The 26,487-nt window shown below is 44.8% G+C and overlaps 1 protein-coding gene across 1 annotated transcript in view; it reads right to left on the reverse strand.

Annotated features, from left to right (window-relative positions):
- Positions 1-488: 488 nt before the first annotated feature.
- Positions 489-26,487, reverse strand: part of LOC126088242 (esterase E4-like) — a 450,967-nt gene continuing 424,968 nt past the window's right edge. Inside the window, exon 10 of the mRNA XM_049906372.1 lies at positions 489-3,030. Within this exon, the coding sequence (XP_049762329.1) occupies positions 2,784-3,030 (247 nt within the window). The 3' untranslated portion in view covers positions 489-2,783. The remainder of the gene's footprint in view (positions 3,031-26,487) is intronic.

Consider the following 26,487-nt stretch of genomic DNA (forward strand, 5'->3'; position numbering starts at 1 on the left):
TCCGGCAGACAGTTTTAATCTGTCAGGAAGTTTCATATCAGCGCACACTCCGCTGCAGAGTGAAAATCTCATTCAAGATGCATAATAAGTTCTAACCAATACGTGATAACCCTACCGAAGCTGAAAGGACGACTTCGTCCATCAAAAGTGAAGTCAGTTCTTATTTCACATGACAATGCAAGGTCACACACCAGTCACTTCACGACTGGCGAAATTTAAAATTTGTCTGAGACGTCTTGCCCTATGGACCATGTAGCCCTGAACTTGCACCATCTGACTTCCATCTGTTAGACCATTCAGAGGAGGTTATCGGACCCGTTTGGAGACTCTGAAAAATTCATTGCGCCAGTGTCTCAGGAAGCGAGACCACGATCTTTACTGCACAAGTATACATTCTCTTATTTGAAGATGAAAAACAAACTGTGAACAAATATGGTGATTATATTGAAAAGTAACGAATTAATAGTGAATGTTGTTGTTGTTATCCTATTTGCTTTCCTTGTAAGATAATAATAAAGAAAGGAGGTATCAGTTTCTGACTGACCTTCGTTTTTGAGTTGGTAGCATCACGGATACTGATGTGGAGCACTGAGCCGGCTCATAAGCGCACATCCTTTCCTTGTTTTCTTTGATTAGGGCAAGTCGCTAGTGCAGTGACCTTTTAATTTTTTGTCGTAGTTACGGTTAGTGCACATGTCACCTCGTAACGAAATGTGCCAATATTTCCAAAGGGGAAATTAGCCATTGCAGAACATTGTTTTCATCTTTTAAATGTACTGTTCAGCGTCCTCTTTTGTTCCTGATTGTCAGTCCTGGACTGGCAGTGCTCCAAAATGCCGCTTAACAAGGAGAACAAGTTTAAGTGGGAGGGTTTATATCAGGGTACATGACAGTTGGGGAAGTGATGTAAGGAAGGAGTTTGTCCATCGTTATGCAGGGGAAAGCAAAGAAAACAAATGAGGGGAGGTGGACCCTGTTTAAGGAAAGAACGAGAAGGCGTGAGTTGGATCTGGCAGGAGGGTTCAGTGTCCGGGCATATTTGATGGTCCAAGACTTGGGGTCCACAGAAATTGTTTTGCTTTGGAATGTATGTAGATGTAGGTTTGCTCAGGTGCTCTGGTATAGGCGCAGCGGTGTGCGCCGGTTGGAAACGTTATGGCTGTTGCTGTTGAGTTTATAGGATGTATGGACTACATGAGTGTGACGTCTCCCAAACAATACTAACTTTCGTTTGGTTCAGGTTCGGCCACTGCTTGCCGTATTATGTAAAGGAAAAAGGCAGTAGAACTGTAAAAGAAATGCTGAGAGTGCTTCGAGAGTACGTGTTAATATTAAGGACTGGGAGTCCTCACGTAAAAGGAGAAGTAGATAAAGGGATCCAGAAATTTATAATTGCCACATTAGACGACAGTATTTTCACGGATGAGACAACTGTCGCACGACATGGTGTAGTGGGACGCGAAATTGAAGCGTCACCCATCCACCAGTGTCAGCCCAGTTTGCAGGTGTATATAAGTTTAATTTAGTGTTTTGTTTATGTATTTTGTAATATTTGTAATGTTTGTAAATTATCTAAAGTTTTGTATTTATTTTTACGTTTCATGTACGGAGAAGGCGGCGCAACGAACGGAGACAGCATCTTCGCTGCCGCGACCAGAGAGAAAATTGCTGGCCACTATACGTCGCGGGTCGACAGCCAGAGAGCAACAGAAGATCCTGAAACCGAGTTGTTGCGTCGTGCTTCTAAAAACTGAAAAAATAAGAATTTGTAATGTTTCTACAACAATGACGTCATAGAAAGTTTAATCGTGTTGTAAATGTTCAGTCCTATCTTGTCAAGGCTCATGTTCACGTCTATATGTAGTATCTATGAAGATAATAAACTAGTGTATACTACAAAAGTTTAAATACGTGTTCCGAGAATTTATTTATGAAGAATTATATTAAGGAAGAAGTATTACTGATTTATTTGACAAGATTATTAATTTTTGACAACGTTCATCGCGATTTTGAGTCTTAAAAGTTTATTCAGTGTGGTTTTAATATTTATTAAAGCAGATAACTTGCATTAATATAATTTCTGAGAAGAAACAAACGACATCTAAATTGAAAATGGTTTGCGCAAACCAAATGGACTGAGTGACGTAATTCTGCGCATACGACACAAATGATGATGTTTTAATTACAGTTTCGTTCAAGAACCATTCAGAGACAACTTTAAAAAGAATTTAAATAATTTTTAAGTGTTTTGTAACTGACGTAGGTGACGAAGTCTGCACATGGTCATATGTCAAAATCATTTATACAAAACTTACGTCGTTACACTACAAGGGGGTACAAAGTTTTCACATCTATAGTATGGCAGCGTAGTTACATACCGATAAAGCATTCCAGACATCACACCAGCAGAGATTGTAAGTGAAATACGAGTTGGCAACATTTGTGACCACTTATTGAAACAACATCATACTTTTGTCTGTTGTCGGTTTATGCAACTCTTGCCTGTGACAGAAGCACGTCTTCTTTTGTGAGTTGTGTAAGTTACGTGACGCAGAACACACTCGTTACCACTGTACAAAAGATGAACTGTTTGTGAGAGAGGCGATAAATTCGAAAAATACAGTAAGAGACAGGTGTAACAGGGAGCTCTTTCAATGTCCATTCCATGCAGGAGAGTGTTATAAGCTGGAAAGAAGAGATTTCTGGGAGCACGTTGGCAGGAGCTTTGCCCTAGTTAACTCGCGTCATTCCCGACGCACTTTTCAGCTGGCAGGTGTGAGTTGTCAGTTGCCGCGCAGGAGTCGCGCCAGCGCGGCGCGGCAGCAGACGACGAACTCGACGACCTTGAGCACGGCGGGGCTGGCGGCCAGGCCGTCCCAGAAGGCGACGCGCCGCTGGTAGGCGGGGGGCAGCTCGGACAGCACGCGCAGCCCGCCCCCGCCGATGTCCAGGTAGCGCAGCCGGCCGCCGCCGCTGGACGGCCACGCCACGCCCCCCAGCACGGGGTCGCCGGCGTCCGGCGTCGGGTTCCTGCACACACCCACACCTGGCGTCAGCGAAAGTGGTGGAGGGTGAAGTCACTTTACACGGGGCACTGAAAGAACACATCAAAAGGCGTTGAACACTGTTCTGTGAGCGCTGCCACTGCATCTACTCTCTTGAGGGTGCGCCCCAAAGGAAAGAGGGTTACTCGCGTAGCGGAAGCGAGCGCGGGACAGCTGTGGTATTTTTGTTTTTGTTTTTTGTTTGTTTGTATGTTTATTTGGCCTTTGAGTGTGCACTCAATTTAGCCATCGGCAACACACAGTGGCAATGTACACACAATTGAATAAACAAATACAGAAATGCATATTTACAAGAATAAAAAGCTTAACTGTGACAGTTTTGTACATAATGTTTTAAAAATTGAATTGAATCGAATTGGAAAATAGTTAAAAGTGTCTTGGCTTACAATTCACACCAATTCTGAAATATCTTCATCAGCAAGACATATTTATAATTTACGTACACCATTAAAACCTACAGATTGTAACCAGTACTCTCGATGAAGTCAACTATCACTTTATATAAACGAACGTCTTTAGTATACAAAAGAGAAGAAGCTGATTGAGGAAGATGGTAGCCCATACTCAGCAATGTCTTCAGAAAAACCAACCGTTCACGGTCAAATTTGGGGCACATAAAGAAGACGTGGTTGACATCAGCTTCCGACTCAGGATCACACTCGCATGCTGGTGAACTGTAAACGTTGATCCGATGTAGATGTTGTGGGAAAGAGGCATGATTCAAGCGGAGTCTTATGATGGTAGAAATCGTGGATCGGTCCAGATGTGTCCTCATGAACCACGGCTGTTGAAGGAATCCGAGGTTGTAGCACTGCGTAATAACCGCCTTTTTCTGTTGAGAAACGTTCCACATTTCCTGCCATTGTTGTCTTGCGTGATCCTTGACTTCACGAAAGTACTCTGTATAAGGAAGATGCAGATCCAGGACGGTGCCTAGGATTGCCGCTTGTTTGGCTAATGCATCAACTTCATCATTATACAGGATACCAGAGTGGGAAGGTACCCACAACAAATGGATATCGAGAGGTTGTAACAATGGAAAATTGTACTGAAATGCAGGAGGATCTGCAACGAATTGACGCCTCCGCCACACACCGTCAGGTGGCTTGCGGAGTATGGATGTAGATGTAGATGTAGACGCATGGTGCAGGGAATGGCAATTGAATCTCAATGTACACATCTACATACATACTCCGCAATCCACCATACGGTGCATGGCGGAGGGTACCTCGTACCACAACTAGCATCTTCTCTCCCTGTTCCACTCCCAAACAGAACGAGAGAAAAATGACTGCCTATATGCCTCTGTACGAGCCCTAATCTCTCTTATCTTATCTTTGTGGTCTTTCCGCGAAATATAAGTTGGCAGCAATAAAATTGTACTGCAGTCAGCCTCAAATGCTGGTTCTCTAAATTTCCTCAGTAGCGATTCACGAACAGAACGCCTCCTTTCCTCCAGAGACTCCCACCCGAGTTCCTGAAGCATTTCCGTAACACTCGCGTGGTGATCAAACCTACCAGTAACAAATCTAGCAGCCCGCCTCTGAATTGCTTCTATGTCCTCCCTCAATCAGACCTGATAGGGATCCCAAACGCTCGAGCAGTACTCAAGAAAAGGTCGTATTAGTGTTTTATAAGCGGTCTCCTTTACAGAAGAACTACATCTTCCCAAAATTCTACCAATGAACCGAAGACGACTATCCGCCTTCCCCACAACTGCCATTACATGCTTGTCCCACTTCATATCGCTCTGCAATGTTACGCCCAAATATTTAATCGAGGTGACTGTGTCAAACGCTACACTACTAGTGGAATATTCAAACACTACAGGATTCTTTTTCCTATTCATCTGCATTAATTTACATTTATCTATATTTAGAGTTAGCATTCTTTACACCCATCACAAATCTTGTCCAAGTCATCTTGTATCCTCCTACAGTCACTCAACGACGAGACCTTACCGTACACCACAGCATCATTAGCAAACAGCCGCACATTGCTATCCACCCTATCCAAAAGATCATTTATGTAGACAGAAAACAAGAGCGGACCTACCACACTCCCCTGGGGCACTACAGATGATACCCTCACCTCCTATGAACACTCACCATCGAGGACAACGTACTTTCTATTACTTAAAAAGTCAAGTGTAATGTGCTGCGAATACAATTTATCAATTAGCTACAATATACCAAGTCAGCAACTGGAAGCAGTTAATTTCGTGAATTATCTGGTAGTAGGCATTAGGAGTGATTTAAAATGGAATGATCATATAAAGTTGATCGTCGGTAAAGCGGATGCCAGACTGACATTCATTGGAAGAATCCTAAGGAAATGCAATCCGAAAACAAAGGAAGTAGGTTACAGTACACTTGTTCGCCAACTGCTTGAATATTGCTCACCAGTGTGGGATCCGTACCAGATAGGGTTGATAGAAGAGAGAGAGAAGATTCAACGGAGAGCAGCGCGCTTCGTTACAGGATCATTTAGTAATCGCGAAAGCGTTACGGAGATGACAGATAAACTCCAGTGGAAGACTCTGCACGAGAGACGCTCAGTAGCTCTGTACGGGCTTTTGTTGAAGTTTCGGGAACATACCTTCACCGAGGAGTCAAGCAGTATATTGCTCCATCGTACGTATATCTCGCGAAGAGACCATGAGGCTAAAATGAAAGAGATAAGAGCCCACACAGAGGCATACCGACAATCTTTGTTTCCACGAACAATACGATACTGGAATAGAAGGGAGAAACAATAGAGGTACTCAAAGTACCCTCCGCCACACACCGTGAGGTGGCTCGCGGAGTATGGATGTAGATGTAGATGAAGCAGCTCGAAGAATATCCCCGTCTCATCTAACGCTGCAGCACACGATGGCCGCCACCTGTGAGCCGGTTTGTACGAGACACTGTTCGCCAGTGCAACCGGCACTCGTACGTGACGCAAAGCGCTCACAAATCAAGGCGAAGGCATCACAATCTTTCTCAAACGATTTTACAGAAACCATTGTTTAATTTTTTCTGATTTTTGCGTTACTTATAGTTTCATGGCTTGATGGTGAAGGGCACATTATTTCGTTAGTGATATACAGGGTGGTCCATCTGAAGTTCCGGATGAGATTATCTCGAAAACTATACATCGGGTAAAAATCGTTGGTGAGACAAGTACGTAAGCTCAAAGGGGGACATGAAGGGCTTATTTCAATAGTGGTACAAGTCCATTTTTGTTCATTTTGAGATACAGAGTCCTAAAGTTAAATGAGCGCTAAAAAATCTGCAGTTGAGATACCAGAAATATTCCATCATATGGCTTCTTGCTAGAGATGAACCTTTCTTTCTGTTTGTTTCGATCATTAATTTTAGAACCATTATAATCAGAAAAGTGGAGGTAATGGACTTGTACCACTACTGAAAGAAGCTCTTGAAATGATACTACGCGTGACCTCCAGCCCCCGCCACCTTTGGCGAGGCGGGGGGCAACTTTTAAATCTTAAATGGAAACCCCTATTTTTTATTGCAGATTCGGATTTTCCAAAAAAAAGTAATCAAGTTTTGTCTGAAAAAATTTTTAAACCATTGACAGATGGAGCTGAAATCGAGAAACATTAAAATTGGGGAAGAACTCCGATTTATTTAGAATGGTCCGAGAAGGACGCATCAAATCGATACAAAATGTGCACCAATCCTTTCATTACGCCAAATTAAGCTATTTTTGTACATAACTATTTTTGTACAAAATGTACAGTATCCTACTTTTAGCGTTACCCAGGAACAACGACATGGACGTAGTAGAATGATATACAGGGCTATTACAAGTGATTGAAGCGATTTCATAAATTCACTGTAGCTCCATTCATTGACATATGGTCACGACACACTACAGACACGTAGAAAAACTCATAAAGTTTTGTTCGGCTGAAGCCGCACTTCAGGTTTCTTCCGTCAGAGCGCTCGAGAGCGCAGTGAGACAAAATGGCGACAGGAGCCGAGAAAGCGTATGTCGTGCTTGAAATGCACTCACATCAGTCAGTCATAACAGTGCAACGACACTTCAGGACGAAGTTCAACAAAGATCCACCAACTGCTAACTCCATTCGGCGATGGTATGCGCAGTTTAAAGCTTCTGGATGCCTCTGTAAGGGGAAATCAACGGGTCGGCCTGCAGTGAGCGAAGAAACGGTTGAACGCGTGCGGGCAAGTTTCACGCGTAGCCCGCGGAAAATTGGCTCATGCCACAACTGGAGACCGACAGCGCCGACTTCATCTTTCAACAGGATGGTGCTCCACCGCACTTCCATCATGATGTTCGGCATTTCTTAAACAGGAGATTGGAAAACCGATGGATCGGTCGTGGTGGAGATCATGATCAGCAATTCATGTCATAGTCTCCACGCTCTCCCGACTTAACCCCATGCGATTTCTTTCTGTGGGGTTATGTGAAAGATTCAGTGTTTAAACCTCCTCTGCCAAGAAACGTGCCAGAACTGCGAGCTCGCATCAACGATGCTTTCGAATTCATTGATAGGGACATGCTGCGCCGAGTGTGCGAGGAACTTGATTATCGGCTTGATGTCTGCCGAATCACTAAAGGGGCGCATATCGAACATTTGTGAATGCCTAAAAAAACTTTTTGAGTTTCTGTATGTGTGTGCAAAGAATTGTGAAAATATCTCAAATAATAAAGTTATTGTAGAGCTGCGAAATCGCTTCAATCATTTGTAATAACCCTGTACTTATATGGATATGTTGTCTGTTTTTTCAGACATGTCCGAAAGAACAGACACCATATCCACATAAGAATATAGTTCTGGCAACACCGGCCATGACCTCCTTCTTCTGTGCAGATGCACACATATTCCCCGAACTCTTACGGGACTTGGCAAGAATGTCTTCCACGAGTAATGAGTGTGTTGGGGTGGGACACTACGAATGTAGTGTGTAGACATACAAGGTGAGAATGTGGGTCTCGCGGGAGGCTATACTCTGTGCCCTCGGAGGCTCAGATGGGTAGAGTGTCTGCCGTGTAAGCAGGAGATCCCGGGTTCGAGTCTCGGGCGGGGCTCACATTTTCACCTGTCCCCATTGATATATACCAACGCCAGTTAACAGCGGAAGGTATTAATCTAATTTTAATTTCGTAGTAGAATCACGTTCCCATGGGGTGCTTCATTAGTGTGAGTACCCTTGCCTCTCACAATTTGAGGTGCTTAATTAATGAAATTAGCCACGAAGAAATTGTTCAAAATTATCCCCATTTGGTCAATGGATAAAGTCAATCGTTTGCGAATGTTGTCCACAGTTTTGAGCAGCACATCCCGTGGTATGACTGCACACGCTCTTCGAATGCGTTGCTCCATATCGTTTCGGGTTATGGGCTGTCTTTCATAAACAGTATTTAAAAAAAAAAACCACAAGAAAAAATCAGAAGCTAGGTCTGGTGAACGTGGAGGCCACTGTATTGGCCCGCCGCGTCCTATCCACCGACCAGGGTACCGTAAATTTAAAACGTTCCGCACATTTTTAGCATAATGGGGAGCTGTTCCGTCCAGTTGGAACCACATTCGTTGCCTAGTTTCTAAATCAACATCTTATATTAGCTCCACAAAATCATCGCGGAGAAGTTGTAAATAAGATTCCCCAGTAACATTTCGGTCAAAAAAATACGGTCCTATCAAGTAATCCCTTAAAATTCCACACCAGACTATTAACGACCATTTGTGTTGATTGTCAACGGGTCTGTGCCAGTGTGGATTGACAGGGGACCAATAACGACAATCATGACGATTTAATTCACCATTGTTTTTGAATGTGGCTTCATCGGTGAACATAACGTATCTAAACATCTCATTGTCACCTCTTATCATTCTCAAGCCGCACTGGCAGAAATGCATGCGTATTTGCATATCTTTCGGCCTTAATGACTGTGTCAGTATGATATGATACGCATGATATTTATGTGCCTTCAAAATCCTCAAAACAGTTGATTACGGTGTTCCAGTTTGTCTCAATCGCACGACTACTAATTTTGGGATCCAGTTGAACACAAGCGAGCACGGTAAGGGTACGAGCCTCATTTTCATTGTGTTCTCGATGACGAGGTGGACGGTGCATGAATCCATTTCGAGCTCGTTGAGTGCAATTTCGAATAATGTTTTCGCTTGGATGTCGTCTGTTTGGGAAAAGATCCGCGTACAACAGCGCAGCTGCAGCGTAATTGTTATGGCATTCACCTAAAATTAACAGCGTATGAACAATCTCTGTCGGAGCATAGTGAGCCATGTTTCACTAAAGAATAATTTACTTTCGTCAGTTGATGTTTACAGTTCACAATCTTAAAGTGAAGTGACGTCTGATCCCATTGCACCAACCTTTATATTGAGCTATAGTTCGCCGTTTAGCCACGGTAGCGCCACAGTCGGGTGCGTAATGCTATTGTGAAGAGTTCCCTAACGAGATTAATACCATTCTACCTCCCTCCATCAAAAACTGTGGCGGGTAGGATACATTTTGTAAAACAATAGCTTAATTTGGCCTAATGAAAGAATTGATGCAGATTTTATGTCGATTTGATGCGTCCTTCTCGGATCATTCTAAATAAATCGGAGTTCTTCCCCAATTTTAATGTTTTTCGATTTCAGCGCCATCTGTCAATGGTTTAAAAAATTTTTCAGACAAAACTTGATTACTTTTTTTATGGAAAATCCGAATCTGCAATAGAAAATGGGGGTTTCCATTCAAGATTTTAAAGTTGTCCCCCACCCCACCCAAGGTGGGGGTCACGTGTAGTGTCATTTGATGTCCCCCTTTGTGCTTACGAACTTGTCTTACCCACTATTTTTAAACGATGTATAGTTTTCGACATAATCTCATCCGAAACTTCAGATGGACCATCCTGTAGGTGGTGAATTTAATTCCTTTGTGTATAGATTCATAGTGGCTGCAGGATCGGAATGGTGCCTGAAAGAGCAGACACCACGTATGTAATTAAGGTGATGACGGATAATGATTCCTTTGGTCCAGATGCACACCAAGCTCGAACCCTTACGGGAGTCGGCGAGATACCAGGAGTAACAAGGCTAACGAGCACGGGCACTACATCAGTACTGTATGGTATAGGTTGAGAATTTGAATCTGATAGGAAGCGTGGTTGATAATTTGAATCTGATAGGAAGCGTGCTAGCGTATTTCATGCAGGTACGGTGTGTCCGGATGGCATAGTGATCAGCACATCAGCCTAGCAAGCGGATGACCTGGGTCCAAATCTTGATATGGCACAAATTTTCAGCTTGCCGCATTGATATACACTACTGGCCATTAAAATTGCTACACCACTAAGATGACCTGCTACAGACGCGAAAAATTACCGACAGGAAGAAGATGCTGTCATATGCAAATGATTAGCTTTTCAGAGCATTCACACAAGGTTGGCGCCGGTGACGACACCTACAACGTGCTGACATGAGGAAAGTTCCCAACCGATTTCTCATTCACAAACAGCAGTTGACCGGCGTTGCCTGGTGAAACGTTGTTGTGATGCCTCGTGTAAGGACGAGAAATGCGTAACATCACGTTTCCGACTTTGATAAAGGTCGGATTGTAGCCTATCGCGATTGCGGTTTATCGTATCGCGACGTTGCTGCTCGCGTTGGTCGAGATCCAATGACTGTTAGCAGAATATGGAATCCGTGGGTTCTGGAGGGTAATACGGAACGCCGTGCTGGATCCCAACGGCCTCGTATCACTAACAGTCGAGATGACAGGCAACTTATCCGCATGGCTGTAACGGATCATGCAGCCACGTCGCGATCCCTGAGTCAACAGATGGGGACGTTTGCAAGACAACAACAATCTGCACGAACAGTTCGACGACGTTTGCAGCAGCATGGACTATCAGCTCGGAGACCGTGGCTACGGTTACCCTTGACGCTGCATCACAGCGTTACGACCCGTGGCTCTACTCTTCGTTCTATCCCTGCGAAACGCTACATTTCAGCAGGATAATGCTCGACCGCATGTTGCAGGTCCTGTACGGGTCTTTCTGGATACAGAAAATGTTCGACTGCTGCCCTGGCCAGCACATTCTCCAGATCTCTCACCAATTGAAAACGTCTGGTCAATGGTGGCCGAGCAACTGGCTCGTCACAACACGCCAGTCACTACTCATGATGAACTGTGGTATCTTGCTGAAGCTGCATGGGAACTGTACCTGTATACGCCATCGAAGTTCTGTTTCACTCAATGTCCAGGGGTATCAAGGCCGTTATTACGGCCAGAGGTGGTTGTTCTGGGTACTGATTTCTCAGGATATATGCACCCAAATTGCGTGAAAATGTAATCACATGTCAGTTCTAGTATAATATATTTGTCCAATGAATATCCGTTTATCATATGCATTTCCTCTTTGTGTAGCAATTTTAATGGCCAGTAGTGTATCTTCAAAAGAGAAGTTTGCAAACCATTCTCTTATTAATGCGGCGTGCTTCGAATAATTACTGCTGTCAATGTTAATAATTATTACTGTTAATGTCAATAATCATTGGTGTTAATGAAAAAGCGTCATCACCAACTGAAACCGCATTTTAGAGCATGCCGGGTGCTCTCGATTGTAATGCATGCAATGTGATATGTTATTTCAATTCTGGCGACAGTGCTTCATGCATTACAATATCTTTATTCCTTATCGTATAATTAACTGTATATAGAAGAAACGTTAACAGTTCTGGTGACATTGTAAGATAATTAAAAGAACTTCTTGGGTCCTCCATTACAAATTATTTCAGCAAGAATGCTGAACAATTGAGATGACGTCTTTTCTTCATCGAGTCACGAAACGAACACGTTTCTTTTTTTTTTTCCATATGCAGCGATTCCGCGCAACAAGCTTTAACTCCATCACAACTCGTGCGACGTGCAGCTGCCGAAACTTTCATTTCAGGCACGATTCAGGAACCCACGAAACGACGAAACTGAAGTGTACACTGGCGTCGCCGTGTCTACAGTCAAACATGAAAGCACTTGCGTGCAACTCATTCCACACAACGAGTGGCGCAACCCAGTGTCGTCGTGTATACTAGGCTGAATGCTAATGAAGCGCGTGCGACGTTCTGCTCGTAATGACACCGCTGCAGCTGCAGGGCAACCAACGTGCTCTGTGTGCACCCTTAAACGCTTATAACTGCACTGGACAGCGAGGCGAGTCGGCACGTAGACTTTTGGTTATCTTTATGTTCCTACACTTAGTGAATACTGTAAAAGTGTCAAAGCTGCATCAGAAATCACAACTCACACAACTAAATGGATGTGAACATCATCGTACCGTGGATAAAGAGGGTGCCGGTCGGTTCTTTTAAAGATGAGTCTATCGCGTCGGATGTGAGGTGTCGGTTTATTAACGCTGTTGGTGTCCGAAAGCTGGCCTTTGGCTGCACGGATGGCGCTGTGTAGGAGGGCACAACAGCAGTGGTGGGGGATCCGTTCTGAACGGCCACTCAAGAATATCCGCAAACGGACAACTCGCATAAATTGTAAACTGCGTGTAGCGTCCATGCAATTCATCGCATTAACATGCTATGTCACTACAACCAATAATTCGACATACCGGTATGAAGATTTTCAAAGTCAGAGATGCACGAACAACGACCAACCAGCAGCCGCGTTACTCGTCTTTAGATGCACGGGCACGAAAATGTACCATGGAATCTCAAGCTGAACATGTTCCAGGTTGTCTCTTATATATGACGATTGCCCTGTATCCGTAGGTGGTCAGGTACCATGCCATTTTGACTTGCCGAATAGCAGATCTGGGAACTTGTGAGACAGTGACCATTTTTTGGCAATCGTGCCTGTAATTTCAGCTTATAATTTAATTCGAGGCGTTACTTTGCTACAGATATTTTGAAATTTCCATCGGTTCTAGTGCCTAGCCCAGCATGAGCGAACAATACCTCACAAATATTATCGTCTCTGAGTCTAAATCTTAATTTTCTGTTATGTGATTTATCATTTTTTTTCACGCTCCCGCATTTTTCAACTTGATACAGACGGTATAACTAACGATCTACTGGTAGATTCCAATGGTTTCGTTATGTGTTAACCTGAGACTTCATCTACAGAGTGTCCCATGAGGAATGGTCAGTATTCAGGGATGTTACAGTAACGATCATTAGAAGCAAAAAAGTTTGTTAAGCATGGGCTCTACAATTCATACCTTAAGAACAGTGAGCAATTTTTCAGTATGACGTATGTGTTTCACAGTATAAGAGAGGTGTTTCATAGAGGTGAAGATGAACAAGTTCAAATGGTTCAAATGGTTCTGAGCACTATGGGACTTAACATCTGAGGTCATCAGTCCCCTAGAACGTAGAACTAGTTAAAACTAACTAACCTAAGGGCACCACACACATCCATGCCCGAGGCAGAATTCGAACCTGCGACCGTAGCGGCCACGCGGTTCCAGACTGAAGCGCCTAGAACCGCTCAGCCACACCGGTCGGCTGATGAACAAGTGCTCATAGCTCTTAAGGTATACATTTTAGAGCTCTTGTTTACGAGGCCTTTTGCTTCGGATTATCGTTCCTGTCGGGCCAACGGCCTTGCCGCAGTGGTAACAGCGGCTCCCGCCAGATCACCGAAGTTAAGCGCTGTCGGGCTGGGCTAGCACTTGGATGGGCGACCATCCGGTCTGCCGAGCGTCGTTTGCAAGCGGTGTGCACTCAGCCCTTGTGAGGCAAACTGTAGAACTACTTGACTGAGAGGTAGCGGCTCCGGTCTCGGAAAGTGACATACGACCGGGAGAGCGGTGTTGTGACCACATGCCCCTCCACACCAGCATCCAGTGACGCCTGTTGTCTGAGGATGACACGGCGGACTGTCGGTACCATTGGGCCTTCATGGCCTGTGCGGGAGGAGTTTAGTTTTTGATCGTTCCTGTAATATCCCTCAGTACAGTGTGTTTCTTTTGGGACGCACTGTGTAAGTAGTTCTAGGTCTGGGATGTACAGACTGCTGCCTTTGGGCCATTTGTGATGGCCACTGCTCTCATGTTGGCCTGCCCCTCACCGTACATTTCTGCAATTTCACTTTTAACCTCATGTTTCATTCCCTCTCGAAAAGGAGAGAGTGTTCCCTTGTAGTACTTTGTTCTTTCGAGCCCAGTCTCTCTGGCATTGGGGTAGTGGGATCCCATGTCAGAATAATAACTTGTCTAGCAACACGTTATTTTTGAACTTGCAGTGCTTCGCAGCTCGCCGTACTAGCCAGTCTGCAAACCTCTGCTGTAGGTCATGAGACGTTACTATCTAATGTGAATTTCGAAATATTTCTCGCTGGCTGAGCCCTATTAAAATCTAATCATCAGCAGGTATAGCGAGTTGTTATGCATGCAGCAACGGTGTATGACTGACCACAAGCTGCACCACTGGCCATAGCTGGCTGGGCACGTATGCACATTACGGGCATGTCCGCCCGCCATGAAAGCCACGTCGCAACTTCCACTATAGCGTGACCAGATACAGCACCACAACAGCTCGAGCAGAAGACAGCGCTCCCCCACTCCCCCTATAAACTTCCGAATCCTACAGTGTTGCCAGATCGTGCAGATGGTCGGACGTAGAATTCTGAGCGGTAGTCAGATTCATTGGTGTCTAAAGTGAACGAATCGAACTTAGTCTCTGCAGTGGCTGCCAAGCGGCCAAGTTTTACGTCAAAGGCTGTACACATTGGCTGTCCAATGCAGCTGCCAAACGGCGATGTGGACAAACAAGGAAATGAAAGCATTAAACAGGCCGTAATCCACCCGCAGAGAACATATTTCTCATCTACTGTGACACATCATACATGACGACAAAGTCATACATCTGTCATCTGTGGAGTTCGGTGGGGTGTTAGAATGAATACGTACGTGTAACGGCTCTGCTAGTTGCCACTCCAGGCGGTCATTTTTAACTGGCTCGAACAGAGCCTCTTCACTTCTGTTAGTGTAAAGTGTAGCATGTAGGGTTGCATTGTGGTTTTAAGCCCACATTAAACATGACGTCCTTTCGCAACTGACTGGCGGAGAGTCAGTTTATGTTGTGTCATGAGAGAGGCGGAAGTCGAGACAATTTGACGTTTGCCACCAGTAAGCTTCCTTACACTAGAAATTTTATTTTATTTAGTGATCTAACCATCAGATCAGGACGCGGGACACTTATTTCTTATTTTATTTGAAACTGAGATATTGAAAATTTTGGTACTGGACTGGGATCCGAACTCAAATCTCCGCTTTCGCGGGATTTGACCCATTCAAGACATTAAGGTCCTTCCATTTCATTGTTTCCCCAAAAGTCCAAACTCCATAACGTTTCCACAAAAGTGTATGACTGGATTGGGATACTGGTCCGGTGCAAAAATTTTCGTCGTATCATTTCAACCTTTAGCACACTCACATTATTTTAGGTTGAAATATGCCACTCCTAGATACTTGTGAAAAAAAAATACTTAACGTCTCTTTGCCTGTGATCATTAACGACGGTACGAGTGGGTTCCACTCACAGCCAGCGTAGAAATTTTCGTCACGTTCTTTCTAGTTGAAACACACGTACATCTCTTTACTGGTGAAAGAAGCCGATATTTAAGTTCTATTTGTGGCTAGAAAACAATGTCGATATGTGTCGGGTTCAAATGGCTCTGAGCACTATGGGACTTAACATCTGAGGTCATCAATCGCCTAGAACTTAGAACTAATTAAACCTAACTAACCTAAGGACATCACACACATCCATGCCCGAGGCAGGATTCGAATCTGCGACCGTAGCGGTCACGCGGTTCCAGACTGAAGTGCCTAGAACCGCACGGCCTCACCGGCCGGCCTGTCGGGTTCGAATCCCAGTAAGGCAAAAGGTTTTCGTATCGTCATTTCTTTTAAACATATTGCTAGAAGTGAAGGAACTCGATATCTAACTTAGTTAACGATCAGATTAGGTTCTGCTTCGAATCCCCGTCCAACGCAAAATTTTACGTCACAACATTTCAAGTTCAAACATGCACACAAATTATTTCTGAATGAAACCACGTTTAAGATGTTCCGTAGTTCGTTGTCAGAGACAGCTGCAGCTGGATAATAGCGCTGTTGAGTATAGAAATTTACTGCATGTTATTTCAAATAGAGACGTGCTAATTGACACTGGCCAAAAATAAGATATTTCACGTCACTTTATGCCAAGTCAGCAATGACGATAGGGGCTGTCAGGCACGAAATCTTTGGTTATAGTTGCTAGGGTGGAACAGTATCCAGTTCGGAATGTCAATTAAAGTCCAAATATATACATAGCTAGCTGCTTACCAACACCTTAGATACTTAATGTCACTTTGAGCGCCGCGCGGGATTAGCCGAGCGGTCTCAGGCGCTGCAGTCATGGACTATGCTGTGTGTTTGTTCTTAGGATAATTTAGGTTAAGTAGTGTGTAAGCTTAGGGACTGATGACCTTAGCAGTTAAGTCCCACAAGATTTCACACACATTTTCACTTTGTGCTAGATAACAAGAGCGATAGGTGACTTTCGAAGTGCACATAGATCCACGTGTCCTCATAATTATAGTGAAATTGCTAATGATACGTTGTTGATATTGGGGTTTCCATAGAGCACTTGACGCTGTTAATCATGCTTTTCTAACTAGTTAGTTTATTAATTAGTTTACGGAAACCACCCGCGAAGTGATCGATTGGTTGGAAAATCTTTTAGACAGTAAGAATGTTTCGAATTATCAGAGAACTTTGGGAGTCCAGATATTGTTGAAAGATGAAATATTCACAAAAAATCTGGATTTGACTAAGGTTTACAAAATGATTTTTGTGGTACAGTTACGAGTTATATTTGTATCAAGTGTTAATGCGAACTGTAATATTTTGAAATGTCAGTTATTGTAATATATTTAAACTTACAAGCGTTAAGGACTGTCTCATTCCTACTAATGTACTTCCTGATATTTGCAATATCGTGGTAGTCATTAACATCTAGACTGATTGACATACATAGAAGTGTTCTGTAGTAGTCACTTCCAGTTACAGTTTTGTGCAAACGACTGTACAGAAAATATATTAGAGGACCTGCAAGATAGGTACATTACGTGAGCTGCATGCAAATCAGGTAGGACACAGTTCCAGTCGTTCGGATACTTTTGAGCATGATAGTACCGTTAAACGTTTGTTGGCTGTAAGCACTATGGGACTTAACATTTGAGGTCATCAGTCCCCAAGACTTAGACCTACTTAAACCTAACTAACCTAAGGACATCACACACATCCATGCCCAAGGCAGGATTCGAACCTGTGACCGTAGCAGCAGCGCGGTTCCGGGCTGATGCACCTAGAACCGCTCGGCCACAGCGGCCGGCAAACGCTTGTTACTGCAGACAGGTTACCAACTCTTTTATCTGCTGAACTCGCACCCTAAGTCATGTTTCTCTAGTATTGGCTCAAGCATTTAATTAGGCTGCCACCTGACCCCCTCCACATTTGAGTCCATCCACGGCAATCTCAAGTAAAGGGTGGCCAAAATAAAACTGCTATGGAAAATATTTCATGCACCTCAAGATAGGCAACCCAACTTACTGCCTCAGTGTGGATGATGTAAGTTGGGTTACCTATCTTAAGGTGCATGAAATATTTTCCGTACAAGTTTTATTTTGCCTTCCTTATATAAGCCGGGCCTGCAGGAAGGCAAATAGTGCTGTCACTTACGCCATCTCCACCATTGACACTTTCTCCAGGTGTAATCTTGAGGCTTACGCAGACCATTTGTGAAACGCCAATTGATGGTAATGTACCTTCTGCCTGCCACTTCCCCCCATCCGGTGGACTAGGTTCAGAATGGACGGGCAGGGCGAGGGAATTTCTAACACTGGTGCTCTTGCGTTGGCAGGCATTTCGGACGATCCAAGTTAGCTCACACCGCACGATATGATAGCGGCCCTCCTGGAGTTATGCAGCCCCTGGCGAGAACGCTGCCATTACTGAGGACATGAACACCACCAAGAGCGCATCCTCCATCAAGGACGCAGCGACCACTGGTGCAGGCATTCCAACATCCACTCTCCATCCACATCACAAGAGATACCAGGATAGTACCAGTTTTCATTCCCATTTTGGGGAAGGAGGGGGGGGGAGGAGGAATAAAGTGTCTGGGAGAGATGAAGCAACGAGCAGTCTGAGGCAGAGGGTAGCATGGAGAGGGGAGCGTCCTGGCTCCCTGTCTCGTGGAACCGTTACCGTGGTCACACTGGAATGTCTATTGGAGCAAAATAATGTGAATAAATTATTGACCGCAGAGCTGGAGCGTCAGTTCTTTCGATTTCATCTCTGAAATACTGCTCTCCGCTGAATCCTGGGAATTGTTGGTGGGACAACTTCGTGATTCAGCAGTAATATTGCTTTCCAGGATTCATTGTATTTTTCCAGGATTGATTATATCTTCCTAACAGCAAAACATCTTGCCAGACGAGGTATACCTGCATATCTCAACGAAACTCGTCTATTATCAACATCCTACTCTCCCTCCAAGAGCTGTAATCCTTCTCCATCAGTACCGTAAATGGTATCGTTGCTTTCTGCAAACTGGTGGCCGAGACACAATCACACGCCGTGTTCAAAAACAGAAAACCTCAGAAACCTACTAAATGCAAAGAGAGGCCGGTACTGGCGGCAAACACACACTAACCTCATCGCTACAACTTAACCACAATCTTCTCTACGTACTAGACAGCGTCCCATTACGTCAGAATCCGACTCCCTAATACGCACCTTATAACCACTCTACGTACTACCTGTAAGTAGGCTGTTTAGGTTTTTATATTGGTAACGCCACGTAGCGCTCTGTATGAAAATCACTGGCTGTGCTGTGTGCAGCCTGTGGCTGGTTTGCATTGTTGTTCGCTATTGTAGTGTTGGGCAGTTGGCTGTCAACGACGAATAGCGTTGCGCAGTTGGAGGTGAGCTGCCAGCAGTGGTGGATGTGGGGAGAGAAATGGCGGAGTTTTTAGAGCGGATGATCTGGACGTGTGTCCATCAGAGACAGTACATTTCTAAGACTGGATGTCATGAACTGCTATATATACGTTATAACTTTTGTACACTTTTAAGGTAAATACATTGTTTGTTCTCTATCAAAATCTTTCATTTGCTAACTATGCCTATCAGTAGTTAGTGCCTTCAGTAGTTTGAATCTTTTATTCAGGTGGCAGTAGTGGCGCTCGCTGTATTGCAGTAGTTCGAGTAACGAAGATTTTTGTGAGGATTCTCCGCAAGACTCTTCGATGGTGATTGTGCACCTGCACAGGCGTAACGGATGGCTGCTAGCCATCTCTACAAGGACTACAGTGGGTTTACACCTTTGATGACTCACCAATACCATTATTTCTACAAGCACTGCAGTGGGTCTGCACCTCTGGTGGCCCACCAACACCATAATATCTACCAGGAATACAGTGGGTCTGCTCTGTGATGACCTACCGACCAATATTCTTCAAATCTTCGACTAACTCTGCTGTGGGTTTGCTCTGTTGTGGCCCATTACCTGTCTGCATGTCAAGAGTTAGCACTGTCTTTCCGTTGGAAGGACAACACTACTTCTTCAAGACTGCACGGAAATCCACTACTTCTGTGAGCATTCTCTTTTACTGCTCAGACTTTGAGAAAAAAAACTGAAATTTTACTGTGATGAATGATCAGGACTGTCTTTATGGACTGTGAGAAAATTTTACCTTTGACCAACATTGTATCAATAAGTGTGAGCATTTGATTTTGTTTGTTATTGTAATTATGAAAAATTTCTTCAAATCTGTATTGGCCACAGCCCAAAAAAATTTGTAATATCTTTTGTGGGGAGCATGGGGGCTATGTAAGTACGCTGTTTAGGTTTTTATATTGGTAACGCCACGTAGCGCTCTGTATGAAAATCACTGGCTGTGCTGTGTGCAGTCTGTGACTGGTTTGCATTGTTGTTCGCTATTGTAGTGTTGGGCAGTTGGCTGTTAACAGAGAGTAGCGTTGGGCAGTTGGAGGTGAGCTGCCAGCAGTGGTGGATGTGGGAAGAGAAATGACGGAGTTTTGAGAGCGGATGATCTGGATGTGTGTCCATCAGAGACAGAACATTTGTAAGACTGGACGTCACGAACTGCTATATATATATAATGACTTTTGAACACTTTTAAGGTAAATACATTGTTTGTTCTCTATCAAAATCTTTCATTTGCTAACTATATCTATCAGCAGTTAGTGCCTTCAGCAGTATGAATCTTTTATTTAGCTTGCAGTAGTGGCGCTCGCTGTATTGCAGTAGTTCGAGATTTTTGTGAGGTAAGTGATTTGTGAAAGGTATTGGTTAATGTTAGCCAGGGCCATTCTTTTGTAGGGATTATCGAAAGTCAGATTGCGTTGCGCTAAAAATATTGTGTGTCACTTTAGTGAATGCCTGAGTACGTTCAGTTTTGCTCAGCTGTTTGAAAAGCAAATAATGTAAGAGGTTTATCAGCACAGTAATTCATTAATTTTTCTAAGGGGACGTTTCATACCTCCAGATATTTTTACCGTGCCTCATAATGACACTCAATTAGATTATTCCTTATTCCTCATAATCAACAAACGAACTGACTATCTCACCTCTTGGCTCCAGTTTCCGGATATGGACCACATACCAACAAATCTTAATACGCCAACCATAGCAGAAGGCACAAAAACGAAACACAACTCCTGTTTGCTGGCCCGTGTGGCCGTGCGGTTCTAGGCGCTTCAGTCTGGAACCGCGTGACCGCTACGGTCGCAGGTTCGAATCCTGCCTCGGGCATGGCTGTGTGTGATGTCCTTAGGTTAGTTAGGTTTAAGTAGTTCTAAGTTCTAGGGGACTGATGACCACAGATGTTAAGTCCCTTAGTGCTCAGAGCCATTTTTGAACAACTCCTGTTTACCACTATATTATCATTTGATACTTGAAACAATGCATTCACTCATTTCTAGGAATTCTTGGCAACCTCTACAACGTGGTCATTCACAGAGGCTAAAATCCCGAACCGCAGAAATCTTCCCATATCCTACATTTCGTAATCCCAAGAAACCTGCCCATGACACCCGCTCCTGTTACCCATAAGCCTCACCGAGCGGGGTGGCGCAGTGGTTAGACACTGGACTGGCATTCGGGAGGACGACGGTTCAATCCCGCGTCCGGCCATCCTGATTTAGGTTTTCCGTGATTTCCCTAAATCACTCCAGGCAAATGCCGGGATGGTTCCTCTGAAAGGGCACGGCCGACTTCCTTCCCAATCCTTCCCTAATCCGATGAGACCGATGACCACTTTGTCAAACCAACCAACCAACCAACCATAAGCCTCACTTCAGTAATCGACACAGGCTTTGGATCAGTTCTCTCCAACACGTATATAAACACTTAAACCAGCATCTGCTCCTCCTCATAAGCAATCTCGATTCCGCCCCAGAGATTCCTCGGCGATCTCCTCCTATACCTCACCCAATTCGTTTAGCATCACTCAAGAGCTGTAATCTACCATGTCAGTGTTCTCCGACACAGACGAAGCTTGTGATCGTGAGTGGCATCTCATTCTCAAAATCCAGACATATGCAGTGTCAGTAAAGTGCATGAAGCTTGTTTCATCCTTTGTATCCAACCACTTATCCGATCTAATCAAAAGCAGCACTAATTTCCAGCATCTTACATCCCACAGCAGGTTTGCCTCGAGGCTGTGTCGTTTCTCAGTGTCTGCATATCCTCTGTACTACTGATTCCTCTAAACGACATACTCCTGTCTACTTTCTACATCTACATCTACACAGATACTCCGCAAGCCACCATACGGCGTGTGGCGGAGCGTTCTCTGTACCATTACTAATCTCCAGTATGTCGACGACACCGCCTTCTTAGCCCTGCACTACTCCCCAGAAATAACTACATCTCAGTTAGTTTACCTTCTGCTATAACCGGTGACGAAATAAACCACATCAAGACTCAGACAATAATTATAGGACAAAAAATTTGCAGCTTCCGTCTCAGTGATTCCTCTCTCACCATTTACAATCGTCCTACCCAATTAACTGACACTCTAAAATACACTCTAAGATGAAAAATACGACGCGTCACGAAGGAATTATTCGTGCTGGGACGGAAATCAGTAGATGTGATGTACATGGACAGACAAACTAATGTTTACAATTTCAGGAAAATTGGATGATTTACTCAAGAGAAACTGCTTCACAAACTGAGCAAGTCAGTATCCATTTGTCCAACTCTGGCTCCTACGCAAGCAGTTATTCGGTTTGGATATCCTCCTGTGGGATATCGTCCGAAACTCTGCCCAACTGCCGCGTTAGATCGACAAAATGCCGAACTTGTTGTAGGGTCCTGCTCGTAGTGCTGCAGACTTTCTCAGGAGAGAGACCCAGCGACATTGCTCGCCAAAGTAGGGTTTGGCAAGCACGAAGGCAAGCAGTAGAAACTCTCGCCGTGTGCGAGCGGACATTGTCTTGCGGAAATGTAAGCCCGGGTTGGCCTGACATGATCGGCAGCAAAATGGGGTGTATAAATATCGTGGAAGCTTTGTTATGCTGTAAGGGTACTGCGGATGACATCCAAAGTGCCCTGCAATGAAGAACTTGCCGTGGCGCGAACAGCCACGCAAATACAACGGGCGGCTACCGCTGCAGAATAAGCCGCACCTGCAACGTAGTTCCGGCGCGTTCCGCCAGCCGGCACTACAGGCGTTTCCCGCCAAACACGAAAGCAGCCGCGGAATACGCACGCTCCCGACCCCTTTTTCCGACGCGGATGGTACTACGATGACATCACCATCCGCCAACGGCCGCCAATCCTGACGACAGAATCAGCGGAGGGAGACTAGAGCCGCCGGGTTAAATAGCCGGCAGGAAAGCAAACAGGCGATCTCATCCCCTTCCCCCATCTCCTCCTTTTCCTTGAAAGGATACGGATCCTGTACACCTCCCGCAAACTCGATCCTCCTCATCCGCTTGTCTCACCCGTCGTCTCCCACCCCCGCCCGCTGCCGCGCCTGTATTCCCACGTCCCACCCGGTCTCCATCTCTCCACCCTCCTTACCCTCTCCCAAGGTGGCTTCCGCCAGCTCCCCCTCCCTGATGATGTCCTCCTCCCCTCCATCTACCCCTCCTACCAACTTTGATCCTCCCTCCCTCTTCCTGTATCTGTTCCTTTGGGCACTCTCCGTCCCTCCTCCCCTTCTCCCCACTCCTCCCCCGGGCCTCCCCTCCCCTGTCCTTCTACTCCTCCTCCCATCTCCTCAGCCATTGGCATCTTTGTTCTCCCATCTCCACCCCGCCTCCCCCTTCTTCTCCTCATGGCAGGTCCCCGGACTCGCACACGCTACGTGGACTTTCGCGCGCCGGAGATCATCGCCATCAGTGTCTCGTGTGTGTGACGTCGTTTTGTGTTTTTAGTGTCCGCCGTCACGCTTCTACGTTCACTTGTGCCATCAGATTCATCAGTGTTATGTGCGCCGTGTCAACGTGTTTTCAGTGTCGTTATCGTCGAGTGTGAACGGCTCCGTGTTTTTTGTGTATCTGTGACCACAATTTTTTGCCCGTCACTATGTTCATTTTAATTCTCCGTTATTGTACTGTTATTGTCAACACTATGGCTGAAGAACGGCGTAGCATGCCACTCCCAGCCTACCTGATTGTTCAAGTGTTAAAATAACAATAAAGAAGAAGAAAAAAAAAGCGAACAGGCGTCTTTCGACCCGCCGCGGACCGCCGCCAGGAGGAAACACCGTCGCAGCCTGATCGACCAGGTCTTCAATACGCCAGTCTTCGACCCGGAAGCGGCGCCCGTCTAACTCCTCGGCATCCGTTGGAGAGCGTCGAGGGAGCACTACCAAGGAACGTAAAATCAGTTCAGATATAAAAGTGAATTATTAAGGTTGTATATTCGTGTTTTGATACTAAATTTTTGGGCAGGAGACAAGCCTTTTTATTTTCCAAAGAAGGTTATCTGTTGTAAAATTAAGTGGTGTCCTGGCTACACCTAATAAAGCAAATTTCATTATCACGTGGGTGTTGATCAGTGTATATACCAGAACTAATGACACCCCAGATCATCAAACTTGGTTTGGCGGACGACAGGTAGGTTGGTATCCAAACGCTGTCTGGGACGTCTCCAGACATGTCTTCGATCTGGTATCTCATTGACTAGAGTAGAACTGATCCCTGACGACCAGCGAAGACGGCCAGTTTGTGAAGCTCTATCACTTGAATGAATCATCCAATTGTTTGTCTGTACATGTAAATCACATCTAATGATTTTCGTCCCATTCGGGCAAGTCCTTGATGGTGCGTCGTTTTTATTTTCCCCTTTGTCTTACAGTGCACCTTGGACTAAACCCCAACCGGTAAATCAGCATACAAATTACCCACTCTCCTTTCCCATACTGAACACTCGGGGATTTCCTTTACTTCCCATATACTTGAAGCCAAGCATCCTATCGTTTCAACCATGATTATTAACGTTTGTAACCCTGTCGCCTTTAGACCAACACGTGCCCTCTTTAACAGCTACACAGTCTGTACATGTGCATCCGAATGAAACTTGAACCACTTTTTCTGTGACCACGAAATTCACCCACAACCTACCCACCTTTCTAGCTCTAACAAAATACTCATCTTCCTCTCTTCCTTCCGCCCCCACACTCCTCTCCCCCCCCCCTACACACACATGTTCCCAGCCCTTTCCAAATGCATAGTTCATGGTCTTAGTTTTTCTGTTCTTCCACCCAACATTTTTTCCACAGCTTCCCTCCAGCAGCTCTCCTCTCCTATTGCTCTCTTTCAGTAACTCCAGTAAAATCAAGTACTCTAATTTTATGAAAACTATCATCAATCGACTATTTTAAAAAGACTGCATTATTATACTGAAAACTGTGACTGCACGACTAATAGTTTTAATAACTGAAAAAAAATCAGCTACGAGTTTATTTGTAACTTTTTAAAACTATGCTTGTATATTTCATAAATTCTTTCGACAGAAGAAAGAAATGAGTCATATTTTAAAAACTGCTTAAAGGAAGAAGGTGTTGACCGCCCTTTGTTAGGGTGGCGTTGTTCCGAAGAACTGGGGACCTGGATCTCTTGCTGTATGTGGGCAACCATCTGCTAGTCTGCCCTTCTGTTGTATACAACACTAAATATATGCATTTACGTAGTTATACGCTTGGTTATTTACCAGACGAGACCTACTGAACTTGAGCCCCCAACCAGATGGCCTGAACTGTTGACAATCCTGCAGCAGCTGCTGCCACCACCGTAAGAAACGTTGATGTCGCAAATGCAGCCCAGGATGTGCTGATGCAAAAAAAGACCATGCAGCCCATGGGGTCTACATCTACATCTACATCTACATTTATACTCCGCAAGCCACCCAACGGTGTGTGGCGGAGGGCACTTTACGTGCCACTGTCATTATCTCCCTTTCCTGTTCCAGTCGCGTATGGTTCGCGGGAAGAACGACTGTCTGAAAGCCTCTGTGCGCGCTCTAATCTCTCTAATTTTACATTCGTGATCTCCTCGGGAGGTATAAGTAGGGGGAAGCAATATATTCGATACCTCATCCAGAAACGCACCCTCTCGAAACCTGGCGAGCAAGCTACACCGCGATGCAGAGCGCCTCTCTTGCAGAGTCTGCCACTTGAGTTTGTTAAACATCTCCGTAACGCTATCACGGTTACCAAATAACCCTGTGACGAAACGCGCCGCTCTTCTTTGGATCTTCTCTATCTCCTCCGTCAACCCGATCTGGTACGGATCCCACACTGATGAGCAATACTCAAGTATAGGTCGAACGAGTGTTTTGTAAGCCACCTCCTTTGTTGATGGACTACATTTTCTAAGGACTCTCCCAATGAATCTCAACCTGGTACCCGCCTTACCAACAATTAATTTTATATGATCATTCCACTTCAAATCGTTCCGCACGCATACTCCCAGATATTTTACAGAAGTAACTGCTACCAGTGTTTGTTCCGCTATCATATAATCATACAATAAAGGATCCTTCTTTCTATGTATTCGCAATACATTACATTTGTCTATGTTAAGGGTCAGTTGCCACTCCCTGCACCAAGTGCCTATCCGCTGCAGATCTTCCTGCATTTCGCTACAATTTTCTAATGCTGCAACTTCTCTGTATACTACAGCATCATCCGCGAAAAGCCGCATGGAACTTCCGACACTATCTACTAGGTCATTTATATATATTGTGAAAAGCAATGGTCCCATAACACTCCCCTGTGGCACGCCAGAGGTTACTTTAACGTCTGTAGATGTCTCTCCATTGAGAACAACATGCTGTGTTCTGTTTGCTAAAAACTCTTCAATCCAGCCACACAGCTGGTCTGATATTCCGTAGGCTCTTACT

Source organism: Schistocerca cancellata, chromosome 6 (genome assembly GCF_023864275.1).
Source record: "Schistocerca cancellata isolate TAMUIC-IGC-003103 chromosome 6, iqSchCanc2.1, whole genome shotgun sequence".
Lineage (NCBI taxonomy): Eukaryota > Metazoa > Arthropoda > Insecta > Orthoptera > Acrididae > Schistocerca > Schistocerca cancellata.